The sequence below is a fragment of the Meleagris gallopavo genome, chromosome 1, assembly GCF_905368555.1.
Source record: "Meleagris gallopavo chromosome 1, MGAL_WU_HG_1.1, whole genome shotgun sequence".
Classification (NCBI taxonomy): Eukaryota; Metazoa; Chordata; class Aves; order Galliformes; family Phasianidae; genus Meleagris; species Meleagris gallopavo.
This window is the reverse complement of record NC_139404.1, coordinates 193,999,185-194,023,568: the sequence shown is the minus strand read 5'-3', so window position 1 is coordinate 194,023,568 and position 24,384 is coordinate 193,999,185. Positions and strand designations below refer to the sequence as shown.

Sequence of the window (24,384 nt, the reverse complement as noted above, 5' to 3'; positions counted from 1 at the left end):
GGCAGTTTGTGAGTATACAGAGTGAGTTCAGATTTAATAAGAAATTATAAGAAGACAGATTGTGGTCAACAGATGCAGATGCCAGACAAGCCCTGACCAACTCTATTTCACACACAACTTTTATGACCCTGACTTTCCAGCAACTTCACTCTGTTCATCCCTGGTTCCCCTTTTCTTTGTGCATCTCACCATGGGTTTGCAGGCTCTACTGAGTCCCACACTGTCCCAGATTATCAGAGATTTGTTTCTTGACATTGTCTTCATGTTTGTTTTGTCAGGTCTATGTCATCGTTTATTCTGGTTTCTGCCTTCTCCTTTTTCCTTTAGTTTCCCACTCAATAACGTCCCTAGTCAGATAACCTTGCTGGAATAAACATTCTCACACACTTACACCTGCCCATCAATAACTGTGACTGACCAGGCAGCTTTCCATTATGGCCTTTCTTATCATTTGCTGGTCAGGTCTGCATCTCTGTTCCTGCTTATGTCTTCCTCCCTTTCTCATTTTCCCCTTGTAAATTAGTTATTGACCAGATATCCTTAAAGGAGTAGACACTCTCCTTCCATGCACCCTTACAAAGGCCTTTAGAAACATTCAAGTATGACTAATGGCACATTCTGTTTCACATTCAGTTATGCTTGGTTGCATATTTCCAATGGCTTCTTCTTGACTCAGTGACTTCTCTTTACCTACAAGTCAGCACTGTGCAAACTTACATCACTTTTGAACACAGCAGTGTTCCTTACTTCACCTCTAAGGGCTACAGAGCTAGTTCTGGAAAAACAGTTTGAAACAACACAAAAAAGGACTAAAAAAAAAAAAAAAGACAGATGAAATATGCAACCCCTTGACAGAACTTCAGAACTTCACTTCTTAATCCCTTCTCCTTATCCCACCTTTACAGATGCATTCAGGATACAAAAAATGTCGTAAGTAACATTTTGTTGTTCTTGGACACACAGGTAAACAGATGTCACACCACGGTGGAGCATTACAGTTCAGTCCTGTTTGGTCCCTGTTAGTGGCTGGTCAGAATGCTGCTGAGGTTCAATGAGATAGGATTTGGATTCAAGTGTGTCCCAAAGGAGAAGCAGTTCCCACCACCACCAATAAGCAACAACTCCTTCTCATCTGGCAGAAAAACACTGCTATGATTATGCAGCATTAAAGGCCACTCCAAGTGTTCCTGAAAAAGAAGAGGAATTTAAACTCTTTAGGATGAAACAGAAGCTTGCATAGTTTAGAGGACACCAGCCAGCCACATTATGGAGAGGTACACAAAGGCCAAGACGATGAACTGGACACTGAGGAAAAGGATGCCTGGACAAAGTGCTCAAGACACAGAACTTATGGCTTGTCCAAATGACTCAAAAATCAAAATCTTAGTGTGAGACTTCTTTTTTTCCCCCACTAGGAAGCAAAGGGAAGAGGATTCACTTCATCAGTCAGGCATTTGGTAAATGCAGTTTCAATTACTGCTTCCACCAAACTAGATCTGACTTAGAAAGTAATCCTTGAATCCTTGAACATACAGGACTTCAACAGGTATCACCTCATATAGTGCTGTAGAAGTATTTCATATAGCTGCTCTCACTGGAAAATTAAGAATAGCCACAATACATCCATTGGGAAGCAGCTAGTCAATCAACTACAGCACCCACAAGGGTGCACAAAAAGAGAAAAACGTAACAGCAAGGAGACCATGATGTGCTCCTCAAGGATACTCCATTCACTAAACAACTTTCAGTTCAGTGACTGAGAATGAGAAAATGTCCCATCAGGCCCTTAGAATTACTGGACAAGAAAACCACCAAGAGTAGTCAGCATGGATTCACCAAGGGGAATTCATGCTTGACCAACCTGATGGCTTTCTACACGGTAGATTAAGGGAGACCAGTAGATATTGTTTACCTAGACTTCAGTTAAGGCCTTGAACGCTGCCCCCACAAGATCTACATACACAAACTGTTGATGCATGGGCTGGGTGAGCAGATAGCAAGGTGGGCTGTAAAATGGCCACATGGCCAAGCCCAGGGACTGTTGATCCATAGCATAAAGCCCACTTGGAGGGGTCACAGCTGGGACTGTCCCCTCTGATATCTCCAGTACTTATCTGGACATGGACAGCAAGTCTGCAGGTGACGCAAAGCTGGGAGCAGTGGCAGATACATCACTGCCATGCTGGCATCCAGAGGGACTGTGACAGGCTGGAGAAATGGACTGACAGAAACCTCCCAGAGTTAAGGAGAAATGCGAAGTCCTGAGCAGACCCAGGCAGAAGGACGTGCTGGGACCACCCATCTGGAAAGCAGTTGTGCAGAAAAGGACCTGGGAGTCCTGGTGGACACCAAAGCAGTAACACTAGCAGTAATACTAACTACATAGAAAGACTGACATTTCCAGTCTTTCAAAACTCGACACCAATCCACACTGGGTACTATGTACCTACTAGTACAATACTTTAGCACAGTACTGGCAGGCACTGCAGCCTAGTTCAAGGAAAGACATCATAAACAAAGGCAGCTACTAATCAGTCTGCACCTACTCACTCAGTAACATTCAGAAATTATATTATTTTAGATAAAACTTCATATTGTACTCGTTGCTATCAAACATGAGTAGCCTCTTTTATCTAAAGGATTAAAAAAAAAAACTAATTCCCTTCTAACTTCTGCTGTAGAGAATAAGAAAACACTACACTACATATAAGCATGCCTTATCCTTTATATTTTCAGGAAAATGCAGAAAAGTCAGCCAGGTGTACATATACTGCTTATATATTACAAAATGTATTTTTATATATAGTAATCACAAATTCCAGTTTCACATGTGGATCCTATCCTCGGTATCTCGGGAAATTTGTTACATCATGCAAACAGGGAAATGTTTATTCCACTCATAAATTTGACTCCTTTGCATTCTCTATTCCATTTCTGGGAATGACCTTGAAGCTGCTACTTTCTTTCACACAGTAGTGCCCATCCTGAAAGAAAAATTCCAGTACTTACCGCATTAATTGCGTAGTCCAAGCACAGACCAGTCCTTAAGTCAATGACAGTGATGCCCGGCACACCCAGCGGGTGAAACCACACTCCACCAACAAGCACAAGTTTTCCATCATGCACGTGTGCAGTATGTGAATACCTGCGAGTTTAACATTCAATCGTATTCCATTAGTAAGGAGGGACAGCCAGAGGCAGGACTAGAATTCACTACTGAACGCCTTCTGCCTACCTTGGGATGAGAGGAGGGTGCGTCTCTACAATCTGCCACCGAAAGCCATGCTCAGTCTCCCTCAGAAGGAAAACCGAACGTAAGGGCTGCTCAGCTGCTCCCAAACCTCCAGCAATCAGCACTCCTCCTTTCCAACCGCAGGCAGTGTGAGAGTGGCGGCCTTCTGGTATCGGACCCTCAACAGGAATCTGTGACAAAGAAGTCCAAGCCTGAAGTTTGCCTCTATTCCTATTGCATTTCCTGTGGTTATGATATCAAACCCCTTCCCAGCAGAGGATAGGAAAAGCTGGGGAGGAGCACAGACCGAATAAGCATGATAGGGAGCAATAAAAAAGCCTTCAATCTGCACACATGGGTGATTCCTCTAAGAATGGCTACGCAGAAATACTTCCATCTACAGCATTTTCAATACTTCTCTGGCTCTAAGAATGTAAGTTACTCAGTCTTTACAGGGTTTTAGTTCTGCACATTATTATTAGAGGGAACATTGTCCTTGCATGCTCCTCTCACCTGAGAACCACAAGTTTACAACAACATGGGTCACAAAGCTGTGATCAGTGACTCAGAGCATGAAGCAAAAGAAGAAACTGAGCTGCAGGACAAATGGGCAGAAATAAACCCTCAGGGCAAGCACTGCTAAAAGAATATCATAGGAACTCTTGCCAGATGGATTTTTTCCCACAATATCATAGGAACTGTGGGAAAAAATTTCAGGGACCATTTTGTCCATCCTTCTCTCCTAAGGCAAACGTGATGATATCTATTAGCATCTGGCAAGAGTCATCCAGTAGTTTGTCAGTGCAGATTTTCAGAAGCATTTCTTGCAGCACTTTACTATCTTCACGATTAAAAGCTTTTCTCAGTGTCTAGTTAAAGCTGTCCTTTCTATAAACTACCCAAAATAAATACAGAGAGTAATTTGCCCTCTGCTGCTCTATTTTACATATTTGAAAAGTATTACTATCTTCAATCTTCTACCAACTCAGTAGCTCAAAGTTCTTCAATCTTCCCTGTAAATCTGAACACACAGTTTAGTTCTTCCACAACAGCATTACATTACTTACACGTTTAGCTTGTGATTTCTTGTTATTACCAACCTCTCACCCTGTGCTACTCACTATTTTTGAACTCAGCTAATCTTTAAAGATCTAGATGAAACATACTAGTTTAATACAAGAACCCAGAAGTCTCCAGTCACTAATATCCACGGACCATTATGAAATTCCAAGCATGGCTCCAGAGAGGGCCAGCCTGGACCTTCCAAATTCTAAGAGGAAAGGAATCGGGAACATTGGGATCCAGGACACTCGGAGTGAGGGGGCCCATAGGACTACACAAAACTTATTAAGCATTTTTTAAGGCAAAGGGGATTGTTGAGGAACAAGGATGAAGAACAGACAGAAAGAAGATTACAGGGGAGCTAAACACATATAAACAGTCACCGTTCAGTACAATTGCCTTACTGAGCTGAGGCCTAGTCACCACAGCGTATCTTACCTTTGATTAAATACTTTCTGAACTATCTTTGCCAGAATACTCAGTACACGTTAATAGGAGAGATACTGGGACTATGTGTCTGCAAGTACAGAGACATGCATTAGGAAATATGAGGCCAGCAGAGTCACTGCTATGGTGAAGGACTCCAGGTTCTCTGGTACCAGTGAGAGCAATTTCATGGCTCTCAAAGGCTTTGTATCCAGAGTGTCAGCTGTTACTGCTCTATTGCAGACACCAGTGGCAGTCTGGTCCTGTAGTGAGAGCCTCATCCACCAACTGGAACAAGTGAAGTTGCTAGCTTCAGTCACTGGGACAAGACCATTAGTAACAGGAGCTGTGCAGGTCCTAGATGCAAGTACTTGGGCAACTTAGGCAACTGAAGCAAGTCAGAGTCTCAGCATCAGCTGCTAGAGTAGAACTATGGGTCACAGGGCTCTTGTGCCCAGATGCCAGTTCCTGGAAGGGGGACCACAATGTGTTTATTATTCCTTCCTTGAACCTCATATGTGTGGGATGTGCATCCCTCATTTGCTAGAAAACTTGGAGCTAGTCCAGTCAGCTGGTCCAACCAGCCTCCTACCTCCAGCACTTGGTCCAGGGTCTTAGACACACAGAGGTATTATTATTACACACTGATATTCACAGGATCCATGAGTGCCTGTGAATTAAGTGTGTGCATATCTGTTTGCAAATTTCAAGCCAGAGTAGCTGGCAAGCAGCAGACTCAGAGCAGGCAGGAGGGCTCAGGATCTGGTCAGGGTTACCAGCTGTATACAGGGAATATCCTGATACGTGAGGGAACTACAAATCCGCATGTGCCTGTCAGTCTACAGAGTGAGGGCATATATGCATTGATCAGTGAACTTTAATTCTTATCAGACAAAGATGAGAAGTGGGCTATCTACATTTTATGTGAGTCCTTGTAATGTTAAATGGGTGTTGTTGAAAGCATTATCTTATTGGCAGCAGTCACTGCAGATGGCCATACCAGTGTATCCTACATGTGCGTGTATGCTCACCTCCATTACTGGTTGAATCTGCAAATGGGAAAAGAAACTGCCATGTCTGTTGTCCTGGACATATACATCCCGGGTCCTGAAGCACGGGACAGGGCTCCTTCCATGGAAGGAGGAATTCTCAGGTCCCAGAGCTGCTGGAGGTGGTCACTTTTAACAGCTATTAACAGAAGGTCCTCCATGCAGTCTGGAGCTCATAATCTATTTCTGTTCGAAAGATAGTATGACTAAAGACAATCAACTTTCTCTGCATTTTTTTGGTATTTTGTTGCTAACAACAATAACTTCTAGGCATATTACCTCCAGGCACTTCAGGGATACCCAGAACAATCAGGTATGATAAATGATAAAAAGACGTATCTAACATATCAGCTGTTTTGCTGCCAGAGACCACAACAGGCTGGAAAAATGGGAGGAATTGAAGCTCATCAAGCTCAACAATGGGATGTAAGAAGTCCTGAGCATGAGAAGAAACAATTCCAAGCATCAGTCAGGTTGGAAAAAGACTTTTAGCATCAAGTCCAACACATGGAGCACTGTGGCTAGTTCTGCATTCTTCAGTACAAGGAAACCAGGGAATTGATGCAGCGAGTCCAGTGAAGTACCACAAAGATAATTACGGGACAGGAACCTCACAAAGAGAATATTCACGGGGAAATCTTATCAATATGCATAAATGTCCAATGGGAGACATGAAGGAGCATGAAGAAAGAACGTTCTCAGATGTATCCAAGACAGAACATGAGAAAATGGCCACAAACTGAAATAAAATAATTAGGAAAACCACTTACACATTAAAAAACTCTCACAATCTATTATGAGGGTGGTCAGCCATTGGAACAGGTTGTCCAAAGAGGTCGCCAGTCTCTATCCTTGGATGTAATCATTACCCAAGCGGACAATGAGCTGAGCAACCTGTTCCAGTGGCTTTAAGGGGGTTGGACCAGATGACCTCCAGATGCCCTCCCTTACAACTGTTCTCTGAAGACTGGGATCTAGTAAATAATAAAGCGTTCAGAAGTTACCTCAACACTAAACAGCGTCGAGTACAACAGTACTGCCGGTGCCATCTGCTTAAATGTACTGCTGTGGTTTAGCTGAGCTCCAACACAGCAGCCATTTCTATCCCCAGTCTCCCTCAGTTCTTACCGTAGCAAAGGAAATTTCTGGGATGTGCAGGAAATACCAATCCCCAAGCACCGGCTGCACAGCAGAGCGGCCTCCATATATAAACAGGTACTTCTCTCCTACAACCAGGTGGAAAGGTTAGAATTTGGTATGTTGCAAAAGCAAAAGGGTCTTCCTGCACGTAAGGAAAGCTGATCAAAGATATCTGCTCATACAGTTTTATAAGAAAGTGTCCTGCAACTTGATGAACATTTCATATTTCCAAACTTCAGCAATAAATGCAATAAATTGTTTCATAGATACAAACAGTAGTCTCTTAAGACAAAAACAAACAAAAAGACCAGACACAAGGCACATGGGTTAGAAGACTGAAAATATTTTCACTTAGATGATGTATTCCTTAGGCTTATGATCATCAGAAGACTTCCATCATCCACTTATTTCTCATGCACTAACAAACTGTTCAAAGCCTGAATGTTATTCAAAAACCAAAGTCACAAAGCCAAAAGGAAAAAAAACGTTTTTTTAGAATATACTTAATGGCATTAAGAAATGAAAATTTGGGCAACTGAAAGAATCACAGAATCGTAGTGGTTGGAAGGGACCTCCAGAGATCATCGAGTCCAACCCCCTGCCAAAGCAGTTCCCTACACCACGTCGCACAAGTTGTGTCCAGGCGGGTCTTGAACATCTCCAGAGAAGGAGACTCCACCACCTCCCTGGGCAGCCTGTTCCAGTGATACATAATAAAGTGATTCCAGTGATTCCATAATAAAACTGGACAACTCTTAAGAACGCAAATCATAGCAACACGACGACACAGATTTAACCAAAACAAAAACAGAGGTGAAGCTTCATAAAACTAGGTGTATCTATCCACTCAAAAAGAGAAATAAAGGATAATTTAAATGAGTAGGAGTTAACCTGAAGAGGTCTCAAAAAGGAGGTATAAAAGGTAAAAGAGTACTCTGGGTAGACGTCAAGGATGTGAGCCACATCCTCATAATGGACTGTGCAAGTAACATAATGTTATTTTTCTACAAAGCACAATCGTGGCAAAAATGATGCGGTACAGTCTAACAAAGATTTAAAAAATACTTCATTATTCATAAAATGTTATTCCTCCATTTAGCATTTACTTGTTTTATAGAAAACTTAGTTTGGAAAGTTGAACTTTAAATTGCATTATGGTCTCAAATGAACACTGTCTCACAAACCCAAAGTATGCTACAGACTAAACTAATGACTGCTTTGTAATTCCTGTGGAGTTCCCCTGCAATAGCTCCTAGTGAAGAGTTGAACAGCTTACGGACAGCTTCCACCTCCTGAATTTCACTGACAATCTCACCAACAACTTGCTATTAGCTCGAAGTTCTTGCCCCTTACAGTGAGTATCTTTTACTAGATAAGCCTGCAGCGTGTCATTGCCAATCTTGATTCTAGACCTCACAACTAATGAATAGTTACTAACTGCTACTAGAAGTACAGCATTTTTTCTGAGGCACTTCTGGAAAAAGAGCTAGGTATCCTGCTCCATAATGCTCTAAAACTAAAACATTATCCTTTGGAGAGGAAGTTTTAAATCTTCTTTCTGGTGAGATGAAGCATGAAACACGTCAGTCATAAATGAGCTCAAACAATTACTCTTCCAGAACAGATTACATCCCCAGGTTCCAAATCTGCTTACCACTGGAGATAACGTGGCCTATGAAATAAGACATTATCATACTTCAAGAAGTAAGAGTTTCAAAAAGGGTACTGTTTAATTTATTTTCTTCTTTAGAGAGCGCTCATTAGATGACAGTAACAGCAAGTAGAGTAACAGATCAGATCACCTCGTCCTACATCCCATTTCCAGCAGGAGCCAAAAGCAGGTATTTAAGTCACTTCGATGCTTTGTCTTTCAATTTAGAAGCCCTGAACAGATTTTTCTTCTATGAATTTACCCACTCTGCTTCTTAAGTTCAGGTTAACTTTCAGGATATAGCATACAGCAACAAGCAGCTTCAGAGAATAACTGCAATACTTAATGAGGAAGATTTTTAGTTTTACTGAAATCTGCCTAACAATTCCAGCCGGTGCTTCTGTCTTCCTGTCTGTTTGTCCTTCAGACCACCCTGTTTAAATAGTTTCTTTGCTCACAGTCTGCCCCCTCAACTCTCCTCCAGTTAGAAGAATCCCAGTGTAGTTACATCACTTCTTACGCAGGAGCCTATCTACCAGCCATTTTTCTAAAGGAGGGAGAAAGAGCACAGAGTACAGAGTAAGCCAACAGTGGGAGCAGCGTAATGCAGGAAGAGAAGTGTGCATGCTTTTCTGTGTTCTCCAAGGGCAAGAGCACAGGAAGACCTGGCCACAGGACCAACCCATACAGAAATTTCAGAATGCATCTCCACTCTTCCCAACCTTTTTACCTTTGAATATTACTTCAGTTGTACTGTGTCTCCAACGCAAAGCAGCTGGTTCAGCAGCAGGCTGCAGACTTACAGGCTCCACAGTAACATCACTTGGATCTGAGTCATTACAGGTTTTGGGGAACCTCAGCCACAACATTCCCAAAGCTGCATTTGATGGGGATGTTCGTCCTCCTACCACCAGGGCTAGGCTGTCTGAGAGACATGACACAGTGTGGTACAGTCGCTCATCTGGAGAGACAGAAGATATCACAGGTCACACTGTTCTTTCTCCTGTGACATTCAGAACCTTCACATCTCTCTGACTGCCAGAATAATTGCACTGTGACATCACTTACTGATAGACATTTCACTGCTAGCACAAACATCTCCCTTTCCCCTGCCATCAGTATCCCACTCGAAACACTTACCCCATCTTTTATCAGGATTTTCCTTTTTCACACATCTGGTTTGCCAGGAGCCTGCGTACTTCATAAGAACATGAAAACTCCTCATACGACAGTGATGTCCATTCTCCTCCCCAAAGCCTCCAGTGGTCAGAATCACATTGGGTTTTATAAGAGCGGAGTGGTGACCATAACGTCTCAAGCCAGGAACTTCAGACTGAGCTGCACATGCCAACGCAGTGACACTCCCAGCCAACCTGATAGGGCCGTGATGAGGAGGAACTGTAAGCCAATGAGGAACAAAACAATGTAGATTTCAAACAGGCAAGAGCCAACACACTTCTTAGTTTTAAAAATACAATAAAAATGTGGAAAGTGAGTTGATGCAGCCAACTGACAATCTGACATGCCCTAGAAATCAATCTGCACCACATTCAACTACCCTACACCAACTTTCAGCTTCTGCTTGCCACTCCCTAAAGGAAGTAAGCAGCCAAAAGCAGGAATTTGTTGTGCTGGCTTCACCTGGCAATGAGCAGTGCTTAGTGAATGAGAACGGAAAAAGCCAACTGGATATTACCATCTCATGTGTTCCTTCCAGGGTTTTACTGTCTCCTAAAATCTATCCGGAGCCTGTGTGAGATAAAAGAATACTACAAAAAACAGCCAGTATGTACCTGCCACACTGGATAATAATGGAGTCCAGGAGGGTTCCATCCCCTTTGATGCAGTCAAGACAAAGTAATGAGAACACTTCAGATGCCACTCCTGTATCAAGCCAAAAGAAAGAAACAAAAACAAGCGCGTGTTCTCAAAATCTCAGACCAAAAGGTAGTAATGAATGGTCAGAGCAAAAAGTCATAAATGAAACTTGCTTAACAGTATTTCCAGCGGTTAGAAATCAGGCCAAAATCAGAAGCGTAAAACTGAATCTGAGAAAGAACAAGTTTGTACAATCTCTTCTAACCCTCAAAAATATACAGCCCAGGGACTCTCTGCTTTATCAAATAACTCTTGGTGGTTTTCTCATTCATGAACTATCCAGCTGCTCTTTAAACTCACATTCTACAGCAATGAGTTCCATAGCTTTATTGTAAGTTGCATGATGAATGCTCTTCTTTGGAACCAGCTTCCCTTTATGCTTCCCAGGTGTGATCATAAAAAGGACTGAAAGCTGTATACCAGGGGGATTAAGATTCCCCAAAGATCATGAAATATAATTGACCCTAAAGAAATCATAAATGTTCAAAGATACAGCCCGGCCTCTGCTATTTGACAATACCTAAATATGATTTCCAGTCTCACTGTGGGATCACTCAGAGGCAAACAGCACAAGCAGAGGCAAACAGCACAAGCAGAGGCAAACAGCACAAGCAGAGGCAAACAGCACAAGCAGAGGCAAACAGCACAAGCAGAGGCAAACAGCACAAGCAGAGGCAAACAGCACAAGCAGAGGCAAACAGCACAAGCAGAGGCAAACAGCACAAGCAGAGGCAAACAGCACAAGCAGTCCGTAGCAATACTAGAGTTCACCCTGGCTTTTATGGACATTGAGAAATTGAGTGTGTTCACCACCAGGGGACTGAATATATCCACCCCACTGTATGACAAGGAGGCATAAACAAGAAATTTAAAGTGCAAAGAAATAACAGCATCAACATCACGAGCACAAATTTAATCTTAGATGAAGATGAAACTCCAAAAAATGGTATTAAAAAAATGAATGTAAATACTGGAAATTTAAAGTTCGCTATTTGTCTCTAAGGAAATTATTCTAGAAATCAGTCACCCTCAGCAGCAAGTACGTATTTTGTGTTTCTAATCTAATTCCATTAAGCTTGTTTCTAGTACGACCTAGATCTTACCCCATCTTTATCTGAAAGGCCAATTACTGAGCTCTCTGCTATCGATTACGTTATTCCTACGCAGATCTCCCAATGTGGACTTTTCACCTCCCTCTGTAACGAAATGATACAGTCTGCTCTCTCACTTTAAGAGAAATTTCCTTCCTCTACAATATTTGCTGTAAACACCACTACACCCCTATGCAAATCTGCCAGAATTTCAGTTAACGATTCTGTTCACAATGCACGGTGGCAAAGTAAACACAACCATATTAAACTGTTCTCATAATGCAGGCTATTATATTTCTAGAATTATAAAAAAGAACCACAAGATAGAATGAGAAACATCCACTAATTATCTTACACAATACTTACCTCAAAATTACTCATTGTCCTTGTTTCATCTTCTCTCCTACTTTTCTGACACTTGCAAATTTACCAGCAGTTAACATAAAAAATGGCACAGAATACAGTCATAGCTAAAACTCAGTCATTATTATAGGAATGGCCACATAAAAAACAGAACAAAATATCTGTTGAATATAGCTAGTAAACCATATTCAACAATGACAAAACACTAACAGCCCAAGGAAATGCAAGAGCAGCATATACTCCCTCCAGAAATGCTCCCAGACGTTTGCAGGGCAGGAACCTCCCACCAGGCAATTACTTTCTACATATTCAAGTAATCCTCAATGGATTTCTGCATTGAAAGAATTGCAACTGGAGCACTTGCAAATTTTCAGCATCAGCAATATCCTTTGTAACAGCAGCTACTTTGCAATGCTGAGATTGTCTCCCTAAGATATCTCTCACTGAGGAAGGAACATGATCTTTTCTAACACAGAAGAGTCTTCTTTCAATGTTGAAAAGGACTACCTCATACTCATCAAAAGGCTCCAGAGCCTGCACTCTTTGTTGCTCATCTTCTGGAATACAACAGGTGAAAAACTCATTCATATCCATGACGCTGCACTCAGTCCAGCCCTAAAATAGAAATCCCTCAAAGTTATTACTTCTGGAAGAAAAGACTCACTTCCCACAAGAAAACAAAGACCCTAAATGAAGCATCTGCATGAGTCTTTAAAACTGTCCAGCTGGAAAGTAGCAGCAGCTCAAATTCTGATGAGATGCCTTGCCTAAAGAATTCTAAAGAATATCTAACATTAAAAGCTTAAGAGGAACCCATACCTTAATCCCTTAATCCCATACCACCAAACAGGCTGCTTGTTGGCGAGGGGCCTTCAAATGACTAGCCACATTACCAAAGCAGGCAGCAGCTCTGCCTTGGCCATTTTTACTTCAACCCAGCTGGCCCAGTTGGTGGCTTCTAAAATTATCTAAAGTTGCACCCTTTTCCAGGTGTTTCAGGTTTCCCATGGCTCTCAGGGCTGGAGGTACTTACTTTTTCAAAAAAACGCTTCTGCTGTGCTTCACAATCAGGGTATTGAGACAAAGAACGAAGTGCAGAGTTCAGCTGACTAAAATGCTGTTGCATGACACGTCCGAAGGGGTCCTCTGGGTGCATCTGCTCGTACAGCAGAAAGCATGCATGAGAGAAATGCTCTGCTGCCCACTGAATCAAGGCATCTGACCTGTCGGGCAGATATACGTAAGAATACTTAAATACCTGTGGAACCACCTATTCTAGGACAGATGCAACATAAAGCACGCTACTAAGGCACAGATAACATACAAAAGAGAAACCTGTACTGGGGATCTATGAAAGTCTCATCCATTCTGGATGTCTAGGATGAGAAGACCCCAACATTTTAAAAACAAAAAAACCACAGTACTTAAGGTTCTTCTTCTTTCTATTTTTTTTTAACCTCCCTTTTAGGTTCACAGAATAGATGAGATTGGAGAAACTTCTGGACATCATCTGGTCCAACCAGCAGAACCACCCAGAGCTGCCTACCATGGCCAAACAGAATCACAGAATGGCCTGGGTTGCAAAGGAGCACAGTGCTCAGCCACTTCCAACCCCCTGCTGTGTGCAGGTCACCAACCAGCAGCCCAGGCTGCCCAGAGCCACATCCAGCCTGGCCTTGGATGCCTGCAGGGATGGGGCATCCACAGCCTCCTTGGGCAACCTGTTCCACTGCCTCACCACCCTCTGCATGAAAAACTTCCTCCTCACATCCAACCCAAACCTCCCCTGGCTCACTTAAAAACCATTCCCCTCGTCCTATCACCACCCACCCTCGTAAACAGCTTTTGAAGGTCTCCAAGGAGGGAGATTCCACAGCCTGTCTAAGCAAGCTGTGACATTCCCATCACTCACACAGTAAAGAAGCGTTTTCAGATGTTCAGACAGAAGCTCCTGCGTTCCAACTGAGCACACTGCCTCCTGTTTTGATGTTGTGGGAATCAACTGCTCCATCATTCTTACAATGTAAGGAGCTGTTTGGAACTTCCACAGAATTCACGAGGCTTTAGTTTTAAGACAGCAAGTCTCCCATGACTTACAATGAAGTCTCTGCTTCTCATTTTACAACCTAGCTAACAAAGGACAGCTCAACTGACCTGCTGTTTTCCATGTAGGTGAGCACCACCTCTGCTATGAAAAGGGTGGGGATTTCACTGTCCAGTCCTGCTTCATCTAGAGCTACCCTCAGCTTTGGCAGCTCTGATAAATCCACTCCCAGTAATCTATAATCCTTTCCAGAAAAGGCAGTGGTGACTCCTGTGGGACAAAAACAACACTGACTCACTACAATGGCTCTGCAATACTGAGACCCAAGCCAGGAAAATCAGTACTACCAGCAATCATTCACAAGACCAGGCCCAACTCAATTTTTCTATGAAATAAACAAGAAAATCCCAAAACTAAATGAATCATAATAGGGTAGCATCCAGAAGCAACAGTAGAAGACCCAATAAACTCAGAATTGAAATTCCATTATTTCTAGTACAAATTTCAACTACTGATTTCCAGAAGTTGTATTTACTATATGAACAAAACTTTATCACCTTTACTTTAACAACATTTTTATATCACTGCTCTCCTTTACAGACATTTTGATTCAAACTAAGAAAATACCACTGCTTTGACAAAATAGCTTCTCTCACATCCACAAAATTATTATCAAATTTGTTTGTGGGCTTGGGGGGGGCGGGGTTGTGTATTTTGTGTTTTTTAATCTCAAAAAAAAGATTTCATTTCTGTAAAATGGCTTTGGATTCTGAACCATGAGAACTCCCTGCAAACACTAGGACTAGTCTTACAGAGCACTGTTCTCAGAAATAAGGAAGAAAATAAGGTCCCAGCTTATGATCTGCAAACATTATAAAGGCATGCTTCTTGTGACTATCATCAATCGTAAGCTGCTTCACTCGTTTCTGCCAAAATCAGACTGAAAATAACTAGGTAGTAAAGTAGCTCTATATGTTAGCTGCTCTGTTGCCTCCATACCAGTGAAATCCAACTCTACCTGTCCTGAGATTTGTAATGTACACGCTTCTCAAAGGCATCCATTACCAAAAAGCTAAATGGCCTCTGACAGTAGCCCATCCCAGTGTTTCCTGCTATTTTCTTCTAACAGCTCAATTGCCCATCTCATCACTTCTTCTGGACACAGAGAACAAGATATTCCCATTTTCCTTGACACCCACCTTTTATTTCAAGTACTTGGAAGGTTATTGATATGGACAGAATCCTTTTTCACAGGATGCTGTAGATATATAAAATGTGGATAGATTCAAGAGGAAACCAAACCTGCTTATGGAAGAGCTAGTCACTAAGCCACATTCAATTGCTCGTGGGAGGCCACAACTTGTGTCCTGTCTAACTCTGTAGCTGTTCTCCACCTGTATTTAAACTAACAATCTGACTGGCAGCGTTCCCCAGGGGTCGGTGCTGGGTCCGGTCTTGTTCAATATCTTCAGCAACTTTGATGAGGGGATGGTGTCCACCCTCAGCAAGTGCATCATCGAGACAAAGCTGGGAGAAGTGGCGGCACACCAAAAGGCTGTGCTGCCATTCAGCAAGACCCGGACAGGCTGGAGAGCTGGGCAGTAACAAACCAGGTGAGGTGTAACAAAAGCAAGTGTTGAGTCTTGCACCTGGGAAGGAATAACCACAGGTATCAGTAGAGGTTGGGACGTGAGCTGCTGGAGAGGAGCTCTGCAGAGAAGGACCTGGGGTCCTGGTGGACGACAGGTTGGCCGCGAGCCAGCAGTGTGCCCTGCTGGCCAAGAAGGCCAACGGGATCCTGGGCTGCATGAAAAGGAGCGTGGCCAGCAGGGCAAGGGAGCTGACCTGGGTCTGTTCAGCCTTGAAGAAAGAAGACTGAGAGGGGATCTGATCAATGTTTGTAAATATCTGAGGTGTGGGAGTCCAGAGGACATGGCCAACCTCTTGTCAGCGGTCTGTGGGGGCAGGAGAAGGGGAAATGGCCATCAGCTGGAGCACGGGCAGTTCCAGAACGTGAGGATGACAGAGCTGTGGAACAGGCTGCCCAGGGAGGCTGTGGCTTCTCCTTGTCTGGAGATATTCCAGAGCCGCATGGACGCCCGCCTGTGCAGCCTGCTGTAGGCAGCCCGTTCTGCAGGGGGGTTGGACTCGATGAGCTCCAGAGGTCCCTTCCAGCCCCCATAATTCTGTGATTCTGTGATTATAGTCAAAATGTAGTGGCTTGAATATGTCCCTATTGTATTTCATCCCACATTTCACAGATTTCTTGTACTTACACATTTCCTGTGCTTTGTCAAAACCCTAATTCCATCTATCATGTTGCAACTATCTCTATTTTCTACTGCATTATGACATTTCCACCTTCCACAGCCTATCAACTAGAACATTAATGTAAATCTTGAAGGAGTCAGATGCCATCTAGTGAACCCCATACCTTACATCCCTCCATTTTGCAAATGAACTGCCACCTCATACTTAGTTGGCAAAACCAGCCCTTCAGCTGTGCTTATATTCTACAGTATTTTCACAAGACTCAATTTTTCCTCTTTCTGGAGATTTAAAAGAAGTCAAATGACTAATGCTGCAGTTGCAGTCAGGATGCTTAAGAATAATAGCTTCTCCCCTATCCACAAAGACCATAAATCACAGAATCGTTTAGGTGGAAAGGTGACTTCAAAGGTTACCTGTAACAGGTTGCTCAAGGCTTTGTACAGTCAAGCTCTACTGTCTCCAAAAAGAGTCTGGCTCCGTCTTCACTATGATTTTCCATTGGGTAGTTAAAAACTGCAGTAAGACCATCCCCCACCACTCATCCTTCTCTTGAGGTTGAGGAAAGCCAGTTCTCTCAGCTTTACCACCTATATTACGTGCTTGAGCCCTTTCTCATTCTCCCGACCCATCACAGTGCGTGCTGCTGTTTGCCACTGTCTTTGTACTGGTAAGTCCAAAGTTAGATACAATACTTAAAAAGTTGCCACAAAAAGAAACTGAGCTTTGTTTGATATAACCTGCTCCTCAAAAACTTCCTAGCAGTTATGCATCTTGTGTCTCCCAATGCTTACAAATGGTTCCGATTTTTTTCAGAAAATAAACATGTACTTCATACGTGTAGTTACTACATACATGTACTTCCTAGTTCCTCTAACACACCTCAGTTTTTAAAGGCTGAAGCTTTTTTTTTTTCTTCTTCCATTCATGTAATATCCAGAGCATTTTCCACAATTCCATACCTAACCCTTCTGCTCCAGTATCTTCCACCAGTGCTGACAACTCTTCCGTCCTCTTGATCAGAGTAGCTTTTTGGCACGCCACACTTGGGAAATCCACCTCATATATCACAGTGTGATGTAGAAGATCCATGTCTTTCAAACGGAAGTACAAGGAGTCAAAGCCAGCACCTAGAGACAGGATCTGCAGAGAAATTGGCAGAAAAGAAGTTATACTCTAGCAGCATCCTGAGCATCTTCCTGGGAAGGAAGAACACTGAAGTTCAGGTACACAATCTGCAGAATAACAAAATCAGATAATCTCCCAAAAGAGGTTGAAAAACTTGTGCAAATATTAGATAGATATTTCTGTCAGTGACAAATGCAGAACCAGTACTGCCAATTAGATCCTCTGCACTATTCTGGGAGAAGACCACCGCAGGTGCTAAAAAACGTTTCATATACAAATACAGCAGAAGCTGTCAGCACAGCCAGACAAAGGAAGCGTACCTGTCTCTTAGGATGACTTTTGGTCTTCAGCAGGAAATCTTGAACACAGTGATCTACAGCACGGGCACGGACATAATAACCTCTGTAGAATGAAATTCAATTGGATCTGCTGTCCAGTAACCCTATTTCTCCAAGAATTACACTGTCTATTCCAAAAAAAAAAAAAACAAAAACACAACAAACCTTTTCTCTCTCAGCTTCCACCCAATAATCATATTTACATACCTGCACTTAGAGATATCTGGTGATTTTGTCATATCTAGGCCCTGTATTTAGTGTCTAACCACCAAGACTACAGATAACTGAGAGAAAACATGTAAATATCCTAACTGTACCAGTCTGCAAACATAAATATTCAGTGGATGAAAAAGGATGAGTCCAGACAGTCAGAATGCTTCCTGCAATGCAGCTGGCCAACATCTCGGCCTGGGTGAACCTAATGAGGTTCAACACAGCAAAGTGCAAGGTTTGGCACTTGGGCCAGAGGAATCCCAGGCATCCATAGAGACTGGAAGGAGCGGTCCTTGAGAGCAGCCCTGCAGAGAAGGACCTGGGGGACCTGATGGATGAAAAACTGAAGCCAGCAATGTGCTCCTGCAGCTTGGAAAGCCAATGGGATCCTGGGCTCCATCAGAAGAGGGATGGCCAGAAGGAAACAGGAGGTGATTGTCCCTCTCTACTCTCCATCTGCAGTGCTGTGTCCAGGTCTGGGGTCCACAACACAAGACAGACAGGGAGCTGTTGGAGAGGGTTCAGAGGAGCCACAAAGATGATCAGAGGCTGCAGCACCTCCCTACAAAGACAGGCTGAGGGAGCTGGGCTTGTTCAGCATGGAGAAGAGAAGCTGCGGGGTGACCTCAGTGCAGCCTGCAGGACCTAAAGGGAGCCTGCAGACAGGAGGGGAGTCAGCTCTTGGAAAGGGGAGATAACAGCGGACAGGGGAATGGTTGGAAGTTGAGGGAGGGCAGATTTCAGTTGGCTGTCAGCGGGAAGTTGTTTGCTGTGAGAGTGGGGAGGTGCTGGAACAGCTGCCCAGAGAGGCTGTGGATCCCCGTCCATCCCTGGAGGTGTTCGAGGCCAGGTTGGATGGGGCCCTGGGCAGCCTGGGCTGCTGTGAAATGTGGAGGTTGGAGGCCCTGCCTATGGCGCAGGGTTGGAGCTTCGTGATCCTTGAGATCCTTTCAAACCGGGTCACTCTGTGATTCTGTGATCTCACTTCCTGCTCCACGTCAGGTGGTGTGACAATATGAAATTAACTCCTTTATACACAAGGTGATGTGCTCAAACAGCAGTCATTGGGCATAACAAAATGAATGCTGCACGTGCAACAGCATTAACAGGGAGCAAAAATGACAATGAAATTGAAAGGAGTTTCATTCTTTGTGTTGGTTCTCTTTTTTCCGTCTGATGAAAACCAAGAAAATTGAATTCCTGGAAAGCATTCAGCATCCACCTGGCCTGGCTGGGGCCGCTGCCTCCTTTTCCTCGGTGCTCCCTCTTACTCAGTTTCATGGCGTTCCCAACAGCCGATCCTCCCCTGTCAGCTCCTCCAGCAGGCACTCATTATCCCCACCCCCAGACCTCACAGAAACGTTTTAGAAGAAACCCAAGGATTTGGGAAGACAGCATTAATAACGGCAACATGTAGCTCCTAGCACGAATTTAGTTTGGCACGCTGACGCCACGTGAACAGACACCCCAACACAGGACACACTTTCAGATGTGGTCAGCAGCGTTTGTCCTCACAGGCCTGCAAGCTCCTGGCTTTTATTTATTTTACCTAAAAGAAACGCCACTGGCAATTCGCAGTCACTGTCCTAACGACCAGCCCCGCAGTAACCAAGGCTCACCGCGTTTCAGCGCCCAGCAGAGCCGCGCACACCGCAGCGCGGACCGCCAGGCGCCGCGAGCCGCCCCGCGCCTTCCTACCGGTGGATGAGCGCAGTTCTCCTCCGCGGCCGGCCCGCGAGGAGCCGCACAAAGCGGTCCCGCACGTATCCCCGCTCCGCCGCCGAGCATTTGCTGATGGCGCTGCTGCCGCCCGTGCCCCGCACCTGCGGGACGACAAACCGCGTGATGAACCGGGCGCCGCCCGGCCGCCCTACGGCACAGCTCCGGCCGGCGCGGCCGAGCCTCCTTCGCGGCGCGGCCGAGCCTCCTTCGCGGCGCGGCCTCTCCCTGCCGCCCCCAGAGCCCGGCCGGACCCCTCCCGAGCAGAACCGCCCCGCTCCGCAGCCGGCGCTCACTCACGCCCGCGCTCCGCCGCCCGCCCGGCCGCCCTCGCTCCATGCCGGTCGCGCGCAGATACGCGTCGCTCTCGCGCAGTGACGCAGGCGTTGAGGAAGATGCGCCCCTGGCGGCCCGCCCCGCCCCGCCGTGCCCCGCAGCGCCGCCTCCGGGCGATCCGCGTGCGGCGCCCGCCCGGCCCCGCGGCGTCCCCGTCTGCGGGCGCGGCCGTCCCGCCGCCCCTCGCTGCAGCCGCGGCGCTCGGCGGACTCGGGAGCGCGCTCCCGTACCTGAGCCCGGCAGCGAGGGAGGGCCGGAGGCTCGCGGCCGCGGCAACGGGCAGCCTCTTCGCGGTAAGCGGAGGGACGCGGGAGGAGCGCGGAGCTGCCCGGCGGATGCGTGCGGCGCCGCGGCCGTGCGGGGCTCCCCGGGGGGTGCTGGGGTGTGGCAGCGCGGCGCTGAGCGCCTCGCGGGGCTGAGTTCCCCACCGGGCTGCTGAGCTGCCCGAGGGCGCGGAGCTCCGTGCGCTCTTGAGCAGCACTGGCGCGGGAGCTGCCCGTCGCTTTGTGGGCGCTCACAGCTGCGGTGTGATCGAGAAACGGGCAGGGCATGGCCTGCTGGGGAGGGGAGGATGTCCCTGCTATTTCTCCTTAGGGTTTGCACTGGGAGTTGTAGAAGAGCCGTGCTGGCCTGACCGTAGCAAGGTGTCACCAGGACTATGCTTGCATCTGTGTTCGTTGTCGCTACGTATCTTGTGGTCCATGCAGTATTATGTTGTGCATTGCATCAGTTGGAATCACAAAATGCAGAGAACGGTCAGCATGCGTATTTCTAACTGGGACCCATGCAGCTCACTCCTCGACCTGCTATTGCTACTACTGCTAGCATTTCATCAGTAGCAGTACAGATTTCTTTTTTCAGAGGTGCACTTTAGTAGAGTTGCCTTTTAGGCTATTCCCAGCAGATTTGAAGTGGCTCATATATGTGGTTATAGTGCAGGATGCAGTTCAGTAGTTCTGTTTATATTCTGGATGTATGCACTTTCTCTGGGGATATCAAGACTTCCCTCCAGGGCTCTTTTATGCAAACTGCTTGTTATTTTGTTGATCGTCCTATCTCTGCAGTGAGGAGATGATGTTTGGATTTCATTGCAGTTAAGGCTCACGGGCAGTGCTGTCCTATCCTGCTGATACTTCAGGTCCTGCAATGTTCCCAATTCTACAAGCATCCTGAGAACGATGATGAAAAAAAATGCTTGGCAGCAAGTTAGGGAATGGCCACTCAACGCTGCATCCAGCTGTCCCAGGAAGATTTTTCCAGTCCCATGTTTCTATATCCATAACAATCTTCTGTGCAAGCTCTGTCAGAGACACTGAAACATGAACTAGGCATCAGACACATAAAGCTGAGAGGGAGTGGGACTGGGAGGTTAGTTTCCTGCCCTTGGTACAAGGCCCTGCATGCATACTCCATGAGGAGAGGCTCTATATTGGAGTTCTGTGATGCAGGAAAAGAATGTGGTGCACAGTAATTCTTGGGCCTCCATGTCCAAACTCAAGCTGCCATAGGTATGAAATCCCGTAATCACTCAATTTCATCAGGCTCTGGAATTTTTGCTCCTATGTCTTTCTTACTCTGAGAAGATGTTTTGGAGCCTGAGTGCTGTAATAGCTAGCAGTCTCCCGAATTCTTGTTGCATGTAAAATAGCCAGTTTATATCTATCTGTTCTTGGTTCACAATCAGTCTTAATCTGAAATGATTCCTTTACCTGTCCGGCACTGACTCTAAGCGCACAAGCGGACAGATTTATCCCTGCCCTGTTTTGCCAGACTAAGCCTAGCTAAACAAGCTCTGTTGGTGGGAAGTGTAAGGCTTTTCAATGCACACTGAGAGGGCGTGCTGCCATAGCACTTGCACTTCCTCAGGTTTGGACGCCTTTGCGGGCCGATGCAGGAGAGGGATGCCTTGTCCTGATGTGCACGGGTAACTTTTCCGTGCCCGATCTCTCCTCCCACTCCTCCGAGGATTCCTCTGGGGCTTTGCAGACATTCAAAGCCTGTGAGGAATGCACTCCTCACCCCACATAACAGAAAACACACAGCAGAGCAGCACAGGCATCTCAGGGCCCCATGCTGCTCCCACCCCCAACTGGGCAGGCAGTCTGAGGAGAGAGGAGCACATAATGAGAAGCATTTGCTGCCACAGCTATCTATAGTCTTTTGTTTAGGAGCAGGCAAGGCGTGGCCTTTGCTTCCTGACCTCAGAGATGACGGCAGAGAACCCCGATGAGAAACAGGGAGTCTCCAGAGCGAGGCGCCCGGCTGCTCAGCACGGAGTTTGGGACACCGGAGTCCCCGAGAGGCTCAGTGAGTGGTGCTTCCTCCCGCCGGAGGGTGCACCGTACCCAGTGCCAGAGCCTTCAGTTCAAGGTGGACCAAGATGCTTGGTGCTGGGGCTTTGACGTGGGCTGAACAGCGAAGCATTTTCCCTTATCTTTCTTACTGGTCTGATCACTTGGATGCGTGCTGAAGGTTATCAGCTGCATCACAGTTTCTCTGTCAGCTTCCATCTGGAAAAAGCTCTATGATATAAAGGCGACATATGTGCATGGTGTGGAGCGGCAGGGCTGTACATTAATGATATCAATACCTTTCTCTTTCATTGCCTGTTTGTCTTGTTGCTCTCAAATACTGCAAGAGAGGAGGACTGGACTTATCTGCTAATCTAGGATAATGTGGCAAAATCCTGGAGAACAGATGATATAAATCTCAGATCTCAATCCTGTTATTATTCAAATACATTACTATTACCACAGAGGCCTCTGTTACAAGGCAAGGCCTTGTCAAGCTAAGGCCAATATGGCAAAATGTGGAGATAAGCAACATGACCTCTAAGTCCTCTACACACATGCAACTCCCGAGTGTACATCCTAAATACTTTACAAAAGGCAGCTATGTCATCAAAGGCAGCGATTAACAAAACAACTTACAATCACAGGAACCAGCTCCTAGTCGTTTTTAAGAAACTGAAAAAACAGTAATCCAATATATTGTAAACCGAAATAATCCACTGTCAAGGAATCATAGGATGCTTTGGGTTGAAAGAGACCTTTAAGATCACTTAGTTCCAACCCCCCGCTCCAGGCAGGGATACCTTCACAAGACCAGGTTGCTCAAAGCCCCATCCCTGGAGGTGTTCAAGGCCCTGGGCAGCCTGGGCTGCTGTGAGATGTGGAGGTTGGTGGCCCTGCCTGTGGTGGGGGGTTGGAGCTTCGTGATCCTTGAGGTCCCTTCCAACCTGGGTCATTCTGTGATTCTGTGATCCAGCCTGGCCTTGAATGCCTCCAAGAAGGAAGCAACCTGTTCCAATGTCTCTTCAATGCTCAGTGGAATCTTTTCTCCTCTTTTTCAAAAAGAATGACAGAAAGAAGTTTAGAAGATACCAAAAGATGTTGATCCCACTGATGATAGAAGAGCAGAAATAGGTAATTACCCTGTGGTTTGTACCAAAAATTAAAAAGCACAGGAAACCATTATAAGGGATTTAAAAGGTAAAAGATGTGGTGTGCTTTGTTGCCTTTTAGAAACTGTCCAGTAGAGATGAGGTGAGGATATAGCCGACATACCAAACTGGAGAAAGAATATTTGCAGCAGCATTGTAATGGGTTTAGGTTTATGAATCAAGGAGCGTGCAGAGAACAAACTGAGGAGATGTGAGGGCAATCAGTATTGAGATGGGGTTTTGTTGTCTTTTGTTTTTGTTTTGCAGAGATCTTGGACCAAAGGATCGTGGGGAATTACCTACAACTGATGGTGATAAAATGAAAATGGCATGTTTTGTGAAATTCTTGGACACTTCATACAGTATCAGCCCTAGGCAAAATGGGAAGGGTTGTTGTTGCACACTGTGAGAGGGAGTGATGATTGTCATTAACTACACAAGCACTGTACATTTCTGAGCAAGATAATAATACGTCTATTTATAATACCAGTGGAAATACAATTTTATGAGATTTGCTTACCTGTTTTATTCCTTGCAGTACTGTGGTCTTTTAAAGTCTCCTTTCTAATAGATTACAACTTCATGAAGTTATATTGTCAATTCTGTGTTGAAGGACAAAAGCCTGATCTTAGGCAGAGCTATGGTCATGTCTTTCTTTAAAAATACCCAGGCTGTCTGAAAAATGCCTTTAATGAAGCCTTCTTGCAGGAAGATGCTTTTCTACTTCAAATCAAGTTATACTGACCCCCACTCTGGCATTCGTCTCCTTGGTGGGAAGTGCTCCTCATCTCCTTACCCACCATTAGAGTCCCTGTACTAAGGAAAAAAAAAGCTGGTGCTTTTTCTCATTTTACGTAATACATTACTGAACATATATGTTGTACTTACATTCAGTGATTGGCATTTTATGAATAAACACCCATGATACTCTGGTACACCAATTACACCATTTTATGCTGCATTCCACTTATGTTGGTGTTATTCAAAGACCTTATCGCATCTTC

At 45.1% G+C, this 24,384-nt stretch overlaps 2 protein-coding genes across 11 annotated transcripts; one reads left to right on the top strand and one right to left on the bottom strand.

The window, feature by feature from the left end:
* Window positions 1-5: 5 nt before the first annotated feature.
* Window positions 6-19,959, bottom strand: LCMT2 (leucine carboxyl methyltransferase 2). Of its 4 annotated transcripts, none has more exons than XM_085216735.1 (14): window positions 19,903-19,956; window positions 19,582-19,706; window positions 17,653-17,734; window positions 17,167-17,347; window positions 14,047-14,206; window positions 12,926-13,115; window positions 12,400-12,507; window positions 10,354-10,444; window positions 9,701-9,958; window positions 9,291-9,521; window positions 6,898-6,995; window positions 3,236-3,423; window positions 3,010-3,145; window positions 6-1,187 (listed from the first exon to the last, which is right to left on the bottom strand). In XM_085216735.1, exons 1-14 carry the CDS (start codon window positions 19,939-19,941, stop codon window positions 1,020-1,022), a joined length of 2,055 nt encoding a protein of 684 aa, XP_085072861.1. In that variant the 5' UTR covers window positions 19,942-19,956; the 3' UTR covers window positions 6-1,019. The 4 variants fall into 4 exon arrangements, with proteins under 4 accessions (XP_085072861.1, XP_085072865.1, XP_085072862.1 ...); XM_085216739.1 differs by having other exon boundaries at window positions 17,653-17,798; window positions 19,899-19,953; XM_085216736.1 differs by lacking the exon at window positions 17,653-17,734 and having other exon boundaries at window positions 19,899-19,959.
* A 22-nt stretch (window positions 19,960-19,981) lies between these two features.
* LOC109365169 (uncharacterized) lies at window positions 19,982-23,908 on the top strand. 7 transcript variants are annotated; one of them, XR_014881215.1, is made up of 4 exons: window positions 19,982-20,231; window positions 22,107-22,245; window positions 23,295-23,363; window positions 23,648-23,908. XR_014881215.1 is itself a non-coding variant. In XM_085216752.1 (3 exons), exons 1-3 carry the CDS (start codon window positions 19,998-20,000, stop codon window positions 23,701-23,703), a joined length of 429 nt encoding a protein of 142 aa, XP_085072878.1. In that variant the 5' UTR covers window positions 19,982-19,997; the 3' UTR covers window positions 23,704-23,908. The 7 variants fall into 7 exon arrangements, 3 of the variants coding, with proteins under 3 accessions (XP_085072878.1, XP_085072879.1, XP_085072877.1); XR_014881214.1 differs by having other exon boundaries at window positions 22,107-22,308; XM_085216752.1 differs by lacking the exon at window positions 23,295-23,363.
* Window positions 23,909-24,384: the final 476 nt, after the last annotated feature.

Excerpts from the sequence above, each read along its gene's own strand:
- LCMT2 (XM_085216735.1), bottom strand. The coding sequence starts at position 19,941 with ATGGAGCGAGGGCGGCCGGGCGGGCGGCGGAGCGCGGGC. Across the intron at positions 9,959-10,353 it reads ATTATTATCCAGTGTGGCAG|TTCCTCCTCATCACGGCCCT; the intron begins GTACATACTGGC and ends ATTGGCTTACAG. Across the intron at positions 9,522-9,700 it reads AAATCCTGATAAAAGATGGG|ATGAGCGACTGTACCACACT; the intron begins GTAAGTGTTTCG and ends CTGTCTCTCCAG.
- LOC109365169 (XM_085216751.1), top strand. The coding sequence starts at position 19,998 with ATGCGCCCCTGGCGGCCCGCCCCGCCCCGCCGTGCCCCGCAGCGCCGC. Across the intron at positions 20,232-22,106 it reads CAACGGGCAGCCTCTTCGCG|GAGCAGGCAAGGCGTGGCCT; the intron begins GTAAGCGGAGGG and ends TCTTTTGTTTAG. Across the intron at positions 22,309-23,647 it reads GCCAGAGCCTTCAGTTCAAG|AGATCTTGGACCAAAGGATC; the intron begins GTGGACCAAGAT and ends TTTGTTTTGCAG.